Consider the following 19753-nt stretch of genomic DNA (forward strand, 5'->3'; position numbering starts at 1 on the left):
GTCCTGAGACAGCATCCGTCCATAATCAGCACTGTGGCAATTTGCAGAAAGCTGCTGAGTGACTCAGAAAGAGTACCTTTATGAATATGAAGATCAGCATATGGCTTTCAATATTGCTATTACTTGGAACCACCACCATAAATCTAAGGGTAATTGAGCTTGAGTGTTTTTCATAAACAAGATGGAAGCGTGTCAGTGATTATAGACACACCTTCTTGGCTTCGTCTCCAAATGTTATGTTAATGTAATCACTAATAGAGAGAAAGTGCTGAATTGCTCTTTGATCCTTCATTACAGTCTTTCATGAGTGATGAAACCATTTTCATCAGAGTCTCAAGAGCTTTGTCAGATACACCTAACGGTATTCTACACTCCAGGAAACAGTGTTCAGTGGGTAGAACCCTTATTCGTCATCTCCCCCGTTTTCTGTTGAGTTTTTTCCTCACTCTCTACATTTGTATTTATCCGATTATGTTCCCTGGCTTGCTGCAAATCACTGTCAAAGTTCTATGAATTACACTTGCTTCTGTTACTGATTTATCTATTCTCACTCTCCTTTCTTTTCTTTATTCAGTTTCTTTTTTCTGTCTTCTCTCCATCTGTCATTACTTGCTTTCATTTTCTTTGTCAGTCATTTCTCTTGTATTCATTATCTGTCATTATTACCTTATTTTCTCTTTTCTTTCTCTGAGCTTACTTTGTTATTCCATCCCCTTTATTCTCTTTATTCAGTTTCCTTCTTTTACGCTTCTTTTCTCTTGTTTCACTCCCAAGAGCACTAATTTTTCTGTTTCATTCTCTAGGATGTTCAGATAGTGAGCACAGATGAGAACCAGGTCTTCCTCGCCCTCCAGGAGTGGTACCAGTCAGACACATACAACCTGTACCAGTCAGATCCCGAAGGCATCTACTACTCCATCGTCCTGGAAAATGTTCGCAGCACCAAGCAGCCAGAAGAGAATGTTCTCATTGACATTCTGGAGGTAAGATGGGGTTGTAATTTTAAAGCACAAAGACTCAAAACACTTTAAAAGTGATTTACTTGTCAAATTGCTATTATTTCTCTAATGAAATAACATCCAAAGCCTGGGCAACTGTATTATAATACACAATCAGTACAAGAAAAACAGAGAATATTGTTAACCATATCCTTGCGCATGTTCATTGACCTGAACATGCGCAAAGTTTAAAATAGAAAAGAGTAATGTGAATGTTAGGAAGCACTTTAACTTTTTGTTGTGAGAAACGAGTGGGGCGATGGTGGCTCAAGAGTTGGGAGTTCGCCTTGTAATCGGAAGGTTGCTGGTTCGAGCCCCGGCTTGTTGTGTCCTTGGGCAAGACACTTCACCCGTTGCCTACTGGTCGTGGTCAGAGGGCCCGGTGGCGCCAGTGTCCGGCAGCCTTGCCTCTGTCAGTGCGCCCCAGGGTGGCTGTGGCTACAATGTAGCTTGCCATCACCAGTGTGTGAATATGTGTGTGAATGGGTGGATGACTGGATGTGTAAAGCGCTTTGGGGTCCTTAAGGGACTAGTAAAGCGCTATATAAATACAGGCCATTTTCAAAGTAGTTTCTTACTTCAAACGTCTCTATGTTGTTTTCTTTCTAAACTAAACACCAGTTTCTTGACTCTGAATCTTAATACATGTTTTAAAGTCTTCTGTTTTTATATGTGTCCCTTATGAGGAAGTCAGGCTAAAAAGTTGTTATAGTTCCACAAAACAGTATTAAAATAAAGAGTTTTGTAAGCAGACCTGTGGGTTTAAGAGGGAAATAGGGAGAAAAAATGACAAAATGTAAAAACTATTTTTATGACAGAAAATTCCTGTTGATTGCAGAAGGGGTACACTGTGTCCTTATAACCCACCCATTAATGCACCCCGTTTGGATCTTTTAATCAAACTGTTTTCCAGCCCAGGTCATGGTGGTGGCAGGCAAAGCTACAAAGCTTAGGAAGCTGGGTCATTTTTTCTGGACAGCTCTTCTAACCCATATTGAGTGATCAGGGGACATACAGGGAGTGCAGAATTATTAGGCAAGTTGTATTTTTGAGGAATGATTTTATTATTGAACAACAACCATGTTCTCAATGAACCCAAAAAACTCATTAATATCAAAGCTGAATGTTTTTGGAAGTAGTTTTTAGTTTTAGCTATTTTAGGGGGATATTTTGTGTGTGCATAATTATTAGGCAACTTAACAAAAACAAATATATACCCATTTCAATTATTTATTTTTACCATCCATCCATCCATTCGCTTCCGCTTATCCTTTTCAGGGTCGCGGGGGGCGCTGGAGCCTATCCCAGCTGTCATAGCCAGTCTGTCGCAGGGCCAACACACAGGGACAGACAACCATTCGCACTCACATTCACACCTAGTGGCAATTTGGATTTATCAATTAACCTATCCCCACAACCTTCATGTCTTTGGACGGTGGGAGGAAGCCGGAGTACCCGGAGGGAACCCACGCAAACACGGGGAGAACATGCAAACTCCACACAGAAATGAAGTTGGAATTGAACTCAGGACCTTCTTGCTGTGCGGCAACAGTGCTAACCACCGTGCCGCCTTTATTTATTTTTACCAGTGAAACCAATATAACATCTCCACGTTCACAAATATACATTTCTGACATTCAAAAACAAAACAAAAACAAATCAGCGACCAATATAGCCACCTTTCTTTGCAAGGACACTCAAAAGCCTGCCATCCATGGATTCTGTCAGTGTTTTGATCTGTTCACCATCAACATTGCGTGCAGCAGCAACCACAGCCTCCCAGACACTGTTCAGAGAGGTGTACTGCTTTCCCTCCTTGTAAATCTCACATTTGATGATGGACCACAGGTTCTCAATGGGGTTCAGATCAGGTGAACAAGGTGGCCATGTCATTAGTTTTTCTTCTTTTATACCCTTTCTTGCCAGCCACACTGTGGAGTACTTGGACGCGTGTGATGGAGCATTGTCCTGCATGAAAATCATGTTTTTCTTGAAGGATGCAGACTTCTTCCTGTACCACTGCTTGAAGAAGGTGTCTTCCAGAAACTGGCAGTAGGACTGGGAGTTGAGCTTGACTCCATCCTCAACCCGAAAAGGCCCCACAAGCTCATCTTTGATGATACCAGCCCAAACCAGTACTCCACCTCCACCTTGCTGGCGTCTGAGTCGGACTGGAGCTCTCTGCCCTTTACCAATCCAGCCACGGGCCCATCCATCTGGCCCATCAAGACTCACTCTCATTTCATCAGTCCATAAAACCTTAGAAAAACCAGTCTTGAGATATTTCTTGGCCCAGTCTTGACGTTTCAGCTTGTGTGTCTTGTTCAGTGGTGGTCATCTTTCAGCCTTTCTTACCTTGGCCATGTCTCTGAATATTGCACACCTTGTGCTTTTGGGCACTCCAGTGATATTGCAGCTCTGAAATATGGCCAAACTGGTGGCAAGTGGCATCTTGGCAGCTGCACGCTTGACTTTTCTCAGTTCATGGGCAGGGCAGTTATTTGGCGCCTTGGTTTTTCCACACGCTTCTTGCGACCCTGTTGACTATTTTGAATGAAACGCTTGATTGTTCGATGATCACGCTTCAGAAGCTTTGCAATTTTGAGACTGCTGCATCCCTCTGCAAGATATCTCACTATTTTTGACTTTTCTGAGCCTGTCAAGTCCTTCTTTTGACCCATTTTGCCAAAGGAAAGGACGTTGCCTAATAATTATGCACACCTGATATAGGGTGTTGATGTCATTAGACCACACCCCTTCTCATTATAGAGTTGCACATCACCTAATATGCTTAATTGGTAGTAGGCTTTCGAGCCTATACAGCTTGGAGTAAGACAACATGCATGAAGAGGATGATGTGGACAAAATACTCATTTGCCTAATAATTCTGCACTCCCTGTATAAACCCAAGTTAAACGTTAATTCCTTACTCTTCTCCACATTAAGCATGCCAGGAAAACTTTCACATTACAAGGCAGCTATGCTATGCATTTGTTCATTTGTGTATGTCCTGAGTCTTTTGCCAATTTCTCCAGATAAATGGGCACAGAAGACGTGACACAAAGGGTGGAGGAAGAAAGAGAGAGGGAGCGTTAGAGGGGAAAGAATAGGCAGTGGATCATCTCCTCCTTCCCATGTGTCATCCCTTGCTCTGGGCTGCGCTTTCGTCACAGGCTGTAGATATAGATAGAGAGGTGAACAATATATGTGGGATGAATAAAGACAGATTGAAGCAGAAGGACTATAAAATACAGACAGGAAGAGGTTTGAAGCCAGACGTACAAAGAGAATACAGGCAGGCTTATGTACTTTGATTTAAACGATTTGTTTCTCTTGTCTGGACATCAGTGCCACTGAGAGCTGAGGAAGGCTATAGAAGCAGACATATCTGATATGCTGCCTGGCTTGGTCTAAATGTTTTTGTTCATTATTGTTTCAGTCTTTTATATTTTATCTTCAGAACCTAAAGCTAACAATATCACAGCCACAAAAACTATGCAGTAGATATTGATTTCTGTGAATTAAACTTTAACAGTCCAGTGGTTTAAACCTTAATGATGGTTAAACGGCATATTCTATTTGATATTATGACTCAGACTCTGGAATTCAAAGTTACGTTAAATTCCAGTTTTAGATTCCTTTATCTAGATTACAACATAAAACCAGTACCGGTAATATTAAAAACTGAACTAGCACACATAAAAAAGCAATAAATCAAAGTGTTAATGTCTATAGCTTCTGTTCCTTGTAGGACATCAATGAGGTAAAACACATACTGTATATTGTGGGTTATCACACCCCTGCATGCCCTGGCCAAAGACACCTGTATTCACACCTTTAAGGCAGATGATGTGATGACATATGCACAGCTCTTCCCACACTTACACAACCCTGTCATCGCTGTCATCCCTCAGTTTTGTAGCTGCCCTTCACTGAGCTATGCTACACAGAGGAGTATCCTGAAAGTCTACCTCATTCTGCTCCTTGAGGGAACAGAAGTTACAGACATCACACTTTGTTCCTTTTCAGTCATTTTACTTGGTACAACACATATAGTGTGGGAAATATATACAGGCCCCGGAAAGCAGCCACCAGACCTAAGTGGGACCTAGTGCATTGTAGACTAAGCAGAAAGGACAAAATAAGGTAATGAAGGAGCGATCACTTCTAAGTGATAGAATTGAACATGTTTGCAGCATAAATATCATCCACAATGACCCCTTTAAAAAGAGCCCCTGAATTTCCCAATTCTCATTCATTACCTCATATTCAATTCAGCGTTATTTATTTAGCCCCAATTCATCAGTCGCCTCAAGGTGTATTCTATTATAAGACCGGGCAACATAACAGAATAAATACCTAAAATAATACAATAATAATAAATAAAATGTGCTCTCACACCCAGAGGCAAAGAGAGACTCTTGGAGCGTTATGCCAGTAAGCCTTCATAATCCACTGGGAGAGCTTCTGTTTAGAAAGAGCTCTACTACTGACTGGATTAGCAAAGCAGGCAATCAACTGGTCAGATAAACACACATTCTGAGTGCAGTCAATGTATATATTCAGTACTCACACCAGACACAGAAAAAGCAGCCTCCTCTGCTCCTCAGAAGCCAAAGGAAGGAGGCAGAAACTCAGAAGCTCAAATTTCAGAGAGCTACAAGCCACAGGAATAACCTTAGGTAAATGTTACATTCATACATAGTATAACTCTGAGGCCAACAGAAAACTGTGTTCAAGAAGGCAAAGCATGAATGTCACCAACTGGCTTTGTAGAACCCAAAGCAAGAAGCAACGTAGTCTTATATGAAAGGAACTTCATATATACAGACTTAAAGATTCAGTTGGTGCACTGTATACCTGCTGTGACCCCCATTAAAGCAATTATGATTAGCACATATAGATGTCAAAAAAATTTAATGATAGAAAAGGTAAGACCTTTATCCAGCAGTCCCTGCAGGAATTTTAAAACATCCACAATAGAGCACTGGAATGGGAGAATGCGTCGGTTTTGGCTCCATTGCTCAAAGTTCTGTTGTTTGTATGCATACAAGCCTCTAGTATATGAAGCTCCAGCACTCTAAATTTTTGCCGCCACATGTGGGTGAAGACCTGGTTACCAAGTTTGACCTCTCAACAGGCAAGTATGCAGCTGCCATAGTTCTGAGCATGGATGAATCACCTCCCCTCCCACCTGAGAGAGGAGGTCCTGCAGAGAGGACGGCCTCACTGCCAACACACTGATTATCTCTGCATACCACAGCTTTGCTGGTCACCAAGGGGCCACTAGAATCTGAGAGAGGCACTGCTGAGACACTCTTTCTTGAATTACTGGTATCATTTCCTTTGGGGGAAAGGCATACAGGAACATGTCAAGGAACATGCGCTATCGCATTCATCCCCAGAGGTGCAATAATAGTTGGTTATGGAGAAGTAGGGGCAGTGAGCAAAGAAAAAAGATCTACTTCCACTACACCAAAAAGATCCTGCAAGATATCCCATACCACATGTGTTCTACTGAGTGACTCAGCTGGAAGAGAACATTCCCTTTGCTTGTTGAACTACATACAAGGGTTTGGCTAATACAGCCTAATTTGTTTTACATGACCTCTAGCTTAGTATTAGCCAATGTTAAGCTGCTGTCAGTCAGCTGATTGAATTTACAACTTTGTCTTTATTTTAGCATCTGTGTCACATTTTGTTTTAGTAGTTAACATAAATTCTTGTTCTGTGAGAGGTAGCAAGAATAAAAGGAAAGCCCATAAAGTTGATTCTGTTCATCTGGACGTAATTTTTTCAGTGGGAAAAATGTTTCCTCGCACATCCAAGTGATTCTTGCTTCCCTGGCTGCTGTATCCGTGGGGATTGTGTTCACTCTGTGTTGTATAGCCCTGATGACACCCAGTTTGTGCTCCAGTGGATGATAATGATCAAATCTTACATACTGGTATGTGTTGGTTTACAGTAAACATGATCATCCAGAATCAGTTTTGGGGGATTTCCTTACCTGGATGATTGAGCATGCATCAACACAATGAAAGGAAAGATTTGTAAGAGGGTACTGAGACCTAGTATGATGTATGTTTTGGAGATGGTGACATTAATAAAAAGACAGGAGGCAGAGATAGAGATGGTAGAATATATTAAGATTGTCATTTGGGGTGACCTTCTAGGGATAGGATGAGATGATCTGCTGCGGTAACCCCTATAGCAGGTGTAGGGGAACTCCAGGCCTCGACAGCCAGTGTCCTGCAGGTTTTAGATGTGTCCTTGACCCAACACAGCTAATTTAAATGGTTAAATTACCTCCTCAACATGTCTTGAAGTTCTCCAGAGGCCAAGTAATGAACCGGCCCTTGAGGCCTGGAGTTCCCCCACCCCTGCCCTAGAGGGAGCAGCTGACAGAAGATTAAGCAGTAGTTACATATATACCACATTTTTTTTCAAAATGACTTGCATCATGTTCAAAGATTTCTTTAAAAGGGCAACAGAAATAACTTTTTGCAAAATTAACCCAAGCTATGAAAAATCTATCTCATTCTGTCAGGTACGTGGAATCAAAGGAGTCTTCTTGGCAAACCAGAAAATTGATGGAAGAGTGGCAACTGTAATAACTTACAACAAAGGACGTGACTGGGAACCCTTGGCCCCACCTACCACTGACATGAATGGCAAACCTGTCAGTTGCAAAGCGGTAAGCATCCATCTAACCAAACTAGTCTGTACTCAATACAGATTTTTACAGAGTACGTTAGTACTGCACATAGTCATGCATATTGTACATAGTAGTAGTAGACACTTGGCTTAGACTTTGTATCTATAAACTGAAGTACAGATGCAATCTTGCACAAGCAGCAATCAATCAGACTGTTCAGACCTGTTGACTAGGTTGTTCAGAGTGTAAGCATAAAGTAAGCGAAGGAAGGATGAGTGTTGTACATTGAAGGATGTGTTTGAGATGCCCTCCTAGCTTTGCCATCCATCTTGTCAAAGTTGCTGCTGTAGGGGTAGGCTAGTCAGCAAAGAGCAATGAGTCACCCGCAGTCTGATATCCATACATCATACCTCGCAGGGAGATAGAGGGGGTGTGAGTCTGTTCTTTTATTTGAACCATCGCTTCAGTCAGCTGACACATCTGGAGGTAGGACACAGATATCAGTTTGAGACTCATTTACCATCTCTGAGCCGTGGTTGGTCGCTCTGATATTGACCTCTCTTCCCTTTAGCCTCTTCCATACCTCAACAGAATTACCTTGCCTGGATTCCAGTTATTACATCTATCAGTCAGAGAGGCGGCTTTATTTCAAAAGCTGACATCACATGTATTGCCTCACTGACATCACAACTCACAGAGATAGACAAAGCCAGATAGCAGATGTACTATCTACTATCTATATGTCAGTGTAACAGGCACGTGCTGTCAGCTGTAGCCATTACCTGACAGAGACTGGTTAAGAGAAATGACCTCTATACACAGGAGAGGTTTATCGTTTCGGAATGCGGTGTGTTGTAGTTTGCGTGCTCCACGAAGCACCACAAAGAAATGTGCAGATGCTAAAAGATTTTTATATATTTACTGAGCAATTCTGCACAAAGCACATATAGCCAGACACTGGCAAAATTACATAGGGTATAAAAGGTTAATTTGTTCCCATTCTTAAACCCCATTCCTATAAAACTCCTACCATTAATGATTGCGTCGATCTTAAATGTGATCAGTGTAACATGCTACATGCCACAGGCTTTTAAGGTGGCAAAAATTAAACCATTACTTAAAAAGCCAGCACTTGCTGTTTTAGTTAATTATAGGCCAATCGCCAGCCTTCTTTTTATTTCAGAAATTCTTGAAAGAGTAGTTGTAAAACAGCTAGTTGTAGGTACAGTTGGTACAGGTAAAGTCAGACACACTAACATTTTTTAAAACAGTGTTTAGACAAACAGCACTACACCTCTGATGGTACTTAACTTACACTGCTGAAGAATATGTCCTGTGCTACCTAACCAACAATTTGTCTTCACTGCTTTGGAATCTATGAGAAAGCATACTGAAAACCCTATTTTGGAATGAGCCAAAGTGATGTAATATACTGTTTGTAATTCATAAAACAGAGATGGATCTTGGTGAGTAATGATCTGATGCAACCAACAAGTCTTCAGGTTCTTATAGATCAAACTTGCTTTCCAGCTATTTGCAAACACTGGTTTTTGATATATTATCAGAAACAGTTCATGACAATCTTTTGTGCAAAACAATACATTTCTATTGAAACTGCAGTCAACATCCTCGGCATTAGGGTTTGAAGCAACAAGTGGAAATGTAATTCATAAAATGCCTAACGTTTGCACTGGTGACTCTCCACTCTGATTCTCATATTTGAAATGAATTATCATTCATTAAATATCTGTCACAAATACAGTTTGATTAACAGAACTAAAACCCTTTTGAACTGCGATTAGTTTGCAGTGGGATAATCAGGTATCTGTCGTAAGACTCATTAAATATTGCTGAGCGAGTGCTCCGGTATTCAGTAGACCCACTATTTTACTCTAAGTACTTTGGGCCACATTGAACATTGTTTTGGTGGGTGGATCTGAGTGCTTCCTAAGTTCTTTCTACATGTGTCTCCTCTGCAGCCGGACTGTCACCTCCACCTCCACTTGCGCTGGGCAGACAACCCCTATGTGTCTGGGACTGTCCACACCAAAGACTCTGCTCCCGGTCTTATTATGGGTGCTGGTAAGTAAACCTATTTTTATTTATGTAATTTTTTATGAGCTTCCTCCACTTGTTTTCACTTTATGTAACTTGTTTCTTGAATTTTCTAGAGGGGTTGGCTGTGTCTTTGTAGATTTAGAGAAAGTGTATGATAGGGTGCTGAGAGGAAGTTGGGATTTGCAGAGAAGTATGTGAGGGTGGTGCAGGAGATGTATGAGGACAGCAAAACAATGGCAAAATGTGTCATAGGAATTACAGAGGGGTTCAAGGTGGCTGTGGTATTAAATCCAGGATCAGCTGTGTGCCCCTTCTTGTTTTCTGTGGTGATTGAGGTCTGAGTCAGGTTGGGGTCTGGCAGGAGTCTCTGTGGACTACGATGTTTGCAGACAACATTTTGATCTATAGTGAGAGTAGGGAGCAGGTTTTCATTGAGAGTAACCAGGATAAACAAGATTAGAAATGAGTACCGTATTTTCCGGACTACAAAGCGCACCTGAATATTAGCTGCACAAGCTAAAATCAGGGGAAAATTCTGTTTTGTACATACATTAGCCGCACCTGACTGAAAGGCGCAGGTGTTTTAATGTTTACTTACCATATGTAAGAGAATATGCACAAAGGGGATTATCAGGAAAGAGATGGCTGTTTGGGAACACATCCCTTTGATTAATATATACAAGTACAGGTAATTACAAGTACGAAACATGTACTGTGCTTTATAAACGAGTAACAAATGTAGTGTATAACAATGACCTACAGCACACCAGAAAAATAGATTCGGCCTACCTTTTAGGCTCAGGTGCAGTGACACAGCTTTAACAAGAAGAAAAGTCAGTCATTCACCACCATCTTTCTCTTCTTCCTGCGCACTAAAACCACCAAAGTCCTCTTCTCCAGTGTCGGAAACAAACAGGCTTAGGATGGCTTCGTCATCCACTCTCCGCTTCTCTCCTTCGTTGTCGCTTTCAAAACCAAAGAAATCCTCGTTGTCAGTGTCGGAGTTGAACACCCTCTGAAGGGCCATGGCGGTGTCCCCCTCTCCATCACGCAGCAGTCCAGCCCTTCAAAATCTGTTGGTGATCGTGGATGTTTTCACACTTCTCCATGCTGTCAGAATCCACTGACAGCCTTGGGCAAAACTTGCTCTTCGCATGCAACCAGTTTTGGTGAATGATTTATCGCCGCTCATCATCCACGCCTCCCACTGAACGCGTAGTGCTACTTTGAACGCACAATTCACACTTATGTCGAGTGGCTGCAGGTGCTTCATTGTGCCTCCAGGAATCACAGCTGGAATCGAGTTTGTGCTCTTAATGGCTGCTTTCACAGAATCTGTGATATGGGCCCTCATGCTGTCCAAAACAAGCAACGCTTTTTTTGGGGGAAAGAATCCTCCAGGTCGCTTCCCATAGCACTCTTGCAGCCACTCCTTCATTACGCTTTCCACCATCCACCCTTTCTTGTTGACTTTAGCAGAGATCTTTTCTATTGGCACAGTCATTCGCTTAAAAATCACCATTGGCAGAAGTTTAAACCCTGATGCTGTGCAGACCAGCACACAAATGAAATTTGTTCTCTCATGGCCAGTGGTTCTCACCGTGATGGTTGATTCACCTTGCTTATTAACAGGTCAAACGTCAACGGCACTTCATCCATGTTTATGATCTCATCCGGTCCGATGGAATACATTTGTTTTTATTTCTTAGTGTGAATTTGCGGAAGTTTGTTATTTTCTCTGCGTAGTCGGAAGGGAGTTGCTGACACACCGTCGTCCGTGCCCTGATGGACAGTCCTTTTCGTTTCATAAATCTGTGACACCAGGATGGCCCACCTCTGAAATTTTCTATCTTCATTTCGTTGGCGACTGTTTTGGCTTTTAATCAGATCTGCACAGTTGAAACACCTCGCCCGTTTGCTCTCTGTGTGTTCATCCAGTCTTCAAGTTTAAACCATCTGCTCTTATTTCCTCTGAAAGCTTTTTTCGTCTTTTTGGACTGAGCTAGTTTTTTACGCTGGCGTCTCCAGCGTCTCACCATTGATTCGTTTATACCAAGGGTACGTGCAGCAGCTCTATTTCCCTCGCTGAGAGCCTTGCTAATCAAGTTTGTTTTTCGCGCTACTTCATACGGCACTACGTTGCCTGGCGGACGGACATGTGACCAGTGTTACCACTCTTCTACCCTTGTACTCTTGTGTGTCTGATCACATGCCCTTCCGCCAGGCAACGTAGTGCCGTACAACAGCGGAACAACCAAAACAATCGTCTTACGATATCACAAAAGTCATGGACGATCCATAGAAAAGCCGCACCTGACTAAAAGCCGCAGGGTTCAAAGCTTGTGCAAAAAGTAGCGCCTTATAGCCCGAAACTTACAGTATATCAGAGTAGATCGGTGTATCAGAGGGACAGCTCAGGTTGACAAAGAGCCAAGGCTGAGATGGTTTGGACATGTGCAGAGGAGGGATAGTGGATATACTGGACAAAGAATATTAAATATGGCTCTGCCAGGCAGGAGGAAGAGAAGAAGATCAAAGAGAAGATTTGCTGATGCTGTGATGGAGGACATGCAAAGGGCTGGTGTGAATGAGGAGGATGGGTAGAGTGACATGGAAGCAGTACAGCAGCAAGCCCCTAATATAAAGTGAGATGGAAAAGTCTATCCATGCCATCCATCCAATGAAATAGTCTTGAGTCTTCATTTGCCAATGTAGCGATCTATTGAAACCTGTACAAATACAATATCATGTAAATATAATTTAAAAGGCAAAACCCAGAGTTTGTACAATTTTGTCTAGCTTGAAAGTCAAGATTCGAGATGACTACCTTTATTCTTCCGCACAGCCTAAACTCTCCAAGGATGTTCGCTGCCTTTTTTTCCTTTCCCACACTGCTTCAGTAATGTTAAGTTCTGGGTTCCATGTGTGATAGTGTTCAACTGTGCGTTTTTCTATCCAGGTATATTTTTACAGCATTGGAAGTGGGTTTGGGATAATTATCGGGCTGAAAAATGATTGGCCATTAGCCAATTGCTTTCCAGGCACTTTTGATATTGCAAGCCAGATCAAAATCAGACAGTGTTTTCTGTATTCATAAGTTCATCAGGTTTGACAAGATCTCCAACACCACTGACTGAAATTCAGTACCAAACCATCACAGATGGCTTTATTGTTCAGTGTAACAAGTATTCCAAACAAACTGCCAATGCAGTAAAAACATACCTAATTATAAAAAAACCACGATGAAACGTTACCAGTCATGTATTGGCCTCCCCAGTGCTAAGATCTCAATGTAACTGAATCAGTGTGGGGTCATCTTAGCAGAGAACAGAGAAAAAGCAGCCACTATCTCAAAAGGATCTTTGGAATGTCCTTCAAGAATCAAGGAGAACTATTCCTGAAGACAACTTAAAGGAATGGCAAAAAGAAAGCTTGCCTAAGAGAATTCAGGCTGTGCTGAAGAATAAAGGTGAATAAAGTTTGTTACAACTGAACAAATTTGAGGTTTTTTTCTTTTATATTGTATTTCCCAGCAATTTCCCATTTTCCTATCAAAATATAAAGAAATAAGGTGTGGCTCAAGATTTTTGCACAGTATTTATGTAAAGAGTTTGCATGGTTAGGCAAGAAAACCCCTTTCCTCCAGAGAAAAAATACAGTTAATTTACCAAGGGAAAAGCTTTGGCTGTTCCTTTCTGTCTGTGCAGTGGTGGAGTATAAAACTGCTGCCACACTGCTTCATGCCTGGGGACTTTTACACAAGGTGGAGTTTACTAAACTGCCAGCAATTTTATTTATTGGATACTTTACTATATTTGTCTTTGTGGGGGCATTGCTGACAGAAAGCAAAAAAGGCTTGAAAATGAAATTAAGTCACTGAGTAAGCTGCCTGTGTCTGTTTGTGAAAAAGAGAAAACAAGCCATTTAAGTCACACTTTTGATTTTCTACTAAAGCCCATTTCTGCTTAAAAAAAAAAAACTCTCACAGAAACAAAGACACACAGTATAGTTTTTGAATTGAATTTTATTTATATAGAAAAGAAAGAAAGTGTACTTTATTGATCCCCGTGGGGAAATTCCTCTCTGCATTTAACCCATTCATTCAGTGAAGCAGTGGGCAGCCATTGGCCGCCCAGGGAGCAGTGTGTAAGGATGGTACCTTGCTCAGGGGTACCTCAGGGTAGCTGTTCAGGGGAATCGAACCCCCGACCTTCCGATCATGGGGCCACCACTCTACCTACTGAGCTATCCCTGCCCACAGTTACCACAGGACACTGAGCTGCATCAAGGTGTGCCATGCTCTCCAAGCTAGGCCCACCCTTAGACAACCACAACAAGAACAATGGGACTATATCAGAAACTGAGTGACTCTTATATGCCCCATCTCCAGCATTGCCTTCAATTCTTTGAGAACCATTTTGCTTTGGTGTTTTTGCAGCCTATAGGGTTGTAACTGAACTGACAGCCTTGGGAAAGTTACCAAAATATACTTTATGAGGTTAGTGCAACCTGGCCCCAGAGAAAAAACGCATCAGATATAGCTCAGTTGCAACTTAGCTATATATGCACTCTCAGCCGGTGAGAGATGGTTATCACAGGGAAGCACGTTCACCTAGCTCACCAGAGACACAAGCTTCGCCTTCTTCCATGCTTTTAGGAAGTTGAAATGGTAAATCTAAGTTGCTCTGCCTCTGTCAGTTCACACAACTTCATAATAAACAATCCCCACTTGGGAATATGTGTGACCTAAATAGGCTCTTGTCTATTTATGTAGAGCAGAATAAGTTCATTTGAATTGACTTGGTCCCCTGTAATAAAGCTCTTACCTTGTGTAAGTTCATAATAATACACTTGACTGGGACTTCCATGAGGGTTAGGAGGTGTCGAGGTGATTTTGGCATAGACACTGGATTAACCAGCTGGCATTCAGGACAGGATAGGCAACAATAGCACAAATGCTAGTGTTGCACTAGCACAAATGCCAGTAAAATCAGGCCTATTCTTTTCATAGTTTACAGGCCAGGTATGGGTTTGTAATGGGCTGCCTGAAAAGCCATTTCCCAGCAGCTCTTCACCACCAGCAACTGGTGTTCTCTTCACCAACACAAGTGTCCCTCTCTACAGTATCACATGACCTCACATCAGCATTCAGAGCACACCGTCAGATATTGCCCCACTAACTTATTATTCTGTCCAATCTGTACTTAGAATCAGTGGATGCATACTGTAAGGCATAGTTGTAGTCATTGTTTTGCACTTATATTTAATTTAAGTGGTACTACATTTGCACATTCCCATTCACACACTTAATACTCACCCACCATGCTTCAACCAAATTCCCGAGGCAAACCCGATTCTGGTTGATTTTGGACTGTGTATGGCCCTATAACCATAGCCTACGGTATACCACCTCGAGTCCTTACTGGAATCGTGTATGACCCTCATAGGTTGGGGGAAGATGACAGAGGCCTGGAGAAGGAGACATCCTGGCCCCTTAAGTACCTGCCTTAACCTGGCTCCTAAATACGTGGACTCTTATTTAGGAGGTACCAGGGCTGCCCACTTCTCCAGCACTCTTCCACTGATATCTGAAAAAAATAACCAAAAAATAACCTTTAACCTTCCGAATTAGTCCAGAAACCAGTGGGTGACATCTTCATTGGCTAAATTAATTTTTCACAAAACATACATCATACGTCTGTATAACCTGTTGGGGTCTTCACTGGTTGTCTGGAAACTTTATAGCAACAACATTACCAAAAAAGTTATTAAAATTAGTGACGTGTTACTGAAGCACACACATTGTAGCTACATTTTAATTTAAAAAAGAAGTACAAACTCTAAACCCTTAAGATATTCGGGTTTAAAGCGTAACTTTACTAAATTAGAAAATCTATTCCGATATTCAAATATACGCCTCCAGCTTTGATCAGAGAAAGAGATAAATCCTTTTTTATATCTTAGCTAATTTTGGCAGATTCAGAATTCAAACATATTCTCTCCTTTTGGCCAAATGTAAAAAAAACAAACAAAAAAAACCCCACACACAGCAATAAAAAGTTCTCGAGGAGCGCTCAACCTTTGTGACTTTGTCTCTTCAGTTATTCCCTTTCTAGCATCCCTAACACAGTTTGAATCCATTATTGTTGCCTGCCCCACATGAAGGCTCACTTCATGCCTGATAAAATTCTCCATTCCTCATTGTGCCTTCAGGTAACCTGGGCTCCAAGCTAGTAGAGTATAAGGAAGAAATGTATATCTCTTCAGACTGCGGAAAGACGTGGAGACAGGTACACATCCTCTCTCTTAATTCTTCTTTTATACTGCTTCACTCTTCCCATTCTGACCTCACCATTTCAGCTTTCCACTGAGGAGAATCTGAGAGGATAAAAAAGTATATTATATCTATCATTTCAAATTGTTTATTAGCCTTTGACTGTCATGCCTTTTGTTATTTCTAAACATGTTGCTTTTGAAAGGTGTTTGAGGAGGAGCATCATATCCTGTATCTGGACCACGGTGGTGTCATCGTTGCCATCAAAGATACCTCGATTCCCCTCAAGATACTCAAGTAAGATTACAGACAAAGACAGTAATGCTTACTCCTTGCTGCTGCTATAAGACATTGTTTAATGGAGTGTGATTTTTTTCATGATTGGCTTCTTATTAAAGCCTTTTAGTGTCACCAAAATCAGTTATAATCAATATAATGAAAGTTAATGGAATGATTTATTCTGAAATTCACTGGTAGCAGTGATCATCTGTTAGAAGCCTGTGACAGTCAATCAATAAGTATGCTTTTAATTGTAGCCCTAGTTTTATATGCATGACTGACAAAATGGAAAAAAACGAAGTAATCAAGGAGATGTTAAATCAACGGGAGACAAAAGTAAAAATGATTAACAGTAAAGAAACACTCACTCCAATGTAGAGTCAGTCAGTGGATGTTCAAAATGCCATGCGATCATTGTTATGCAGACGTTGAATTGAGATGTTTATACCGTTTTTGCAAATGTAACAACCCCTGCAAAGTATTATGTTTTGGGTGCATTTCTTATATAAATGTTGCTTAGTATAATTGCATACTTGTAGATTTTGAAAAAGTTTCGATTTCTGGTACGGTACCTTGAATTTTTTAAAAACGATTCTCTCTCCTTCCCCTTAGTTCACAAATACAGTTTCTACCTCAGCAAGATAATATCTCACTGACCTTAATAAATAAGGATCAAATAATGAGGGCGCATAGATAAGACAGTGCTCAGGAAAAAAAAGAAAAAAGAAAAGCATTTATCACAAATTTAAATCAAATGACTTTTCGGATAGGAACAGAGTCCTTGACATTCTTCCCTCACTTTGGCTTGGGTAAAAAGGGAACTTCTTAAGTAATAGAAGTGTGAATGTTCATTATTACCACTTTATTATGTAAAATCAAAATAATGTAATCTGATATTTCTTACTTCCAAGACTCACTCCTTTTGTATAGTTTGTTCTGGAGTCAGAAATGAATTCCTTGACCCCCCCAAAATTCTCACTTTCACGTCTATGTTATAGCACTAAGAGTGAGAGCCACACACTAAACATTATTGTTCAATTTTCCAATTTTAAGTTTTATTCGTATGGTGCCAAATCAAAAACACAGTCACCTCAAGGATGCCTTATATTGTAACATAAAGACCCTATAATAATAATAATAATAATAATAACAATAACAACAACAACAACAACAATAATAATAATAATAATAATAATAATAATAATAATAATAATAATTATTATTATTATTATTATTATTATTATTATTATTATTATTATGACAAAATACAATTTTGTTCTTTAAGTTGCCGGTCACATTTACAGACTTTTAGAAAAAAGGATAATTTTTCAGTCCTGCAAGTCCTTATGTAGCCTTTTTAAAGCTATAATTCTATATCCAAGCTTGATTTTCATGCTTAATTTAGCTGGCATGGCAGGGTAATGTGCATCTGCCAGACAAATGCCAAAGCCAAATCAAAGTTTACTCTTTGCAAACTAGTTTATTATAATCAATCATACCTTCAATGGAAAAATAATGCATGCCACTTAACCATATTAACTAGCAATGTTATAATAAAGGTCTAAAGGTTATTCCTTTCTTTTTTGTAGTTGAGACTTGTTTAGAATAGAATAGAATAGAATAGAATAGAATTCAACTTTATTGTCATTGCACATGCACAGGTACAGGGCAACGAAATGCAGTTTGCATCCATCCAGAAGTGCTTTAGTGATATAGATATATTACAATATATATTAGCAATAATATAGATATGTGAGTATATTACAGAAATGGGTCTATTATGGTATGTTATAATGTACACGGTATGAAGTATGTTGTGAATATTCTATAACTATAAGTATGTACAGGCTGTAGTGAGTACAAGCTATGTACAGGATATGAACAGGATATAAATATGAAAAACTATACAGAATATGAGATAAATAACTTTACAGAATCTGGGATATACAGCTATACAGAAATGGGAACTATGCAAGTTGTAAACAGTTGTAGGATTAAAGATTATCGAATGTACAGAATGATTATTTACACAGAGCTATACATTAGTGCAGTTAAGATAAGTGAGGGTGTAGATAGTTTCTACAGAGGCTATATAAAGTGCTGGTGGTTGTGAGTGGTGGTTCAGTCCATGTTATTATTGTGTTTGAGGGTACAGTTGTCCATTGTGGGTGTGTGTATGTTCAGTCCATGAGTTTAACGTGGGTCAGATGTCAGGAGGCAGAGTTCAGGAGTCTGACAGCTGTGGGGAAGAAGCTGTTCCGGTACCTGGTGGTCTTAGTCCGGAGGCTCCTGTGGCGCCTCCCAGAGGGCAGGAGGGTGAAGAGTCCATGTGATGGGTGACTGGGGTCTTTGATGATTTTCCCAGCCCTTTTCAGACACCGCTTCCTGTAGATGTCTTTTATGGTAGGAAGTGGTGCTCCGGCGATGCGCTGGGCAGTTTTCACGACCCTCTGCAACGCCTTCCGGTCCGAGGCAGAGCAGTTCCCGTACCAGACTGTTATACAGTTGGTCAGGATGCTCTCGATGGTGCAGCAATAGAAGTTCACCAGGATGTCTGAGGACAGGTGGTTCTTCCTCAGAGTCCTCAAGAAGAAGAGGCGCTGGTGAACCTTCTTGACCAGCTTGGAGCAGTTGGTCGTCCAGGTGAGATCCTCGGAGATGTGGACTCCCAGGAACTTGAAGCTGCTCACACGCTCCACAGCCGTCCCCTTAATGTGGATGGGTGGATGTGGGTCAGCATTCCTCCTGTAGTCCACGATGAGCTCCTTGGTCTTCTCGGTGTTAAGCAGCAGGTTGTTTCTGTCGCACCACTCAGCCAGACGATCCACCTCCTCCCTGTAGGCGGCCTCATCGTTGTCACTGATGAGGCCAATCACCGTGGTGTCATCTGCAAACTTAATGATGGTGTTGGAACCATCAGCAGGTCTGCAGTCGTGGGTGAAGAGGGAGTAGAGGAAAGGGCTCATCACACAGCCTTGTGGTACACCGGTGTTCATTGTGATGGTAGATGAGCAGCGGTTATCCAGCCGGACATGTTGGGGGCGGTTGGTCAGGAAGTCCAGTAACCATTTGCAGATGAGGGAACTGATACCCAGGTCTGTCAGTTTCCTGATGAGTTGTGAGGGGTGGATTGTATTGAATGCTGAACTGAAGTCTATAAACAGCATTCTGGCGTAGGTGTTGTTGTTGTCCAGGTGTGAGAGGACAGAGTGCATTGCGATGGAGACTGCATCCTCTGTGCTCCTGTTCCGGCAGTATGCGAATTGGTGGGGGTCCAGGGTGGGGGGGAGACAGGATTTGAAGTGTGCTAGGACCAGTCGCTCTAAGCACTTAGTGATGATGGGGGTGAGTGCTACTGGGCGGTAATCATTGAGGCAAGATTAGTGATGATGGGGGTGAGTGCTACTGGGCGGTAATCATTGAGGCAAGATGGGTTGGAGTTTTTGGGTATCGGGACGATGGAGGTGGATTTGAAGCAGGCCGGTACCA

At 41.4% G+C, this 19753-nt stretch overlaps 1 protein-coding gene across 5 annotated transcripts in view; it reads left to right on the plus strand.

Annotated features, from left to right (window-relative positions):
- Positions 1 to 19753, plus strand: part of LOC147336236 (VPS10 domain-containing receptor SorCS2-like) — a 358303-nt gene that overhangs the window by 311329 nt on the left and 27221 nt on the right. For all 5 annotated transcript variants that reach the window (XM_086285297.1, XM_086285293.1, XM_086285294.1 and 2 more), the window contains 5 exons: positions 804 to 983; positions 7546 to 7692; positions 9633 to 9735; positions 15925 to 16001; positions 16191 to 16282. In XM_086285297.1, the coding sequence (XP_086141423.1) occupies positions 804 to 983; positions 7546 to 7692; positions 9633 to 9735; positions 15925 to 16001; positions 16191 to 16282 (599 nt within the window). The remainder of the gene's footprint in view (positions 1 to 803; positions 984 to 7545; positions 7693 to 9632; positions 9736 to 15924; positions 16002 to 16190; positions 16283 to 19753) is intronic.

Source organism: Aulonocara sp. 'chitande type north' Nkhata Bay, linkage group LG3 (genome assembly GCF_057382095.1).
Source record: "Aulonocara sp. 'chitande type north' Nkhata Bay isolate Kocher_YH1m ecotype deep benthic linkage group LG3, A_spYH_male_GT1.1, whole genome shotgun sequence".
Classification (NCBI taxonomy): domain Eukaryota; kingdom Metazoa; phylum Chordata; class Actinopteri; order Cichliformes; family Cichlidae; genus Aulonocara; species Aulonocara sp. 'chitande type north' Nkhata Bay.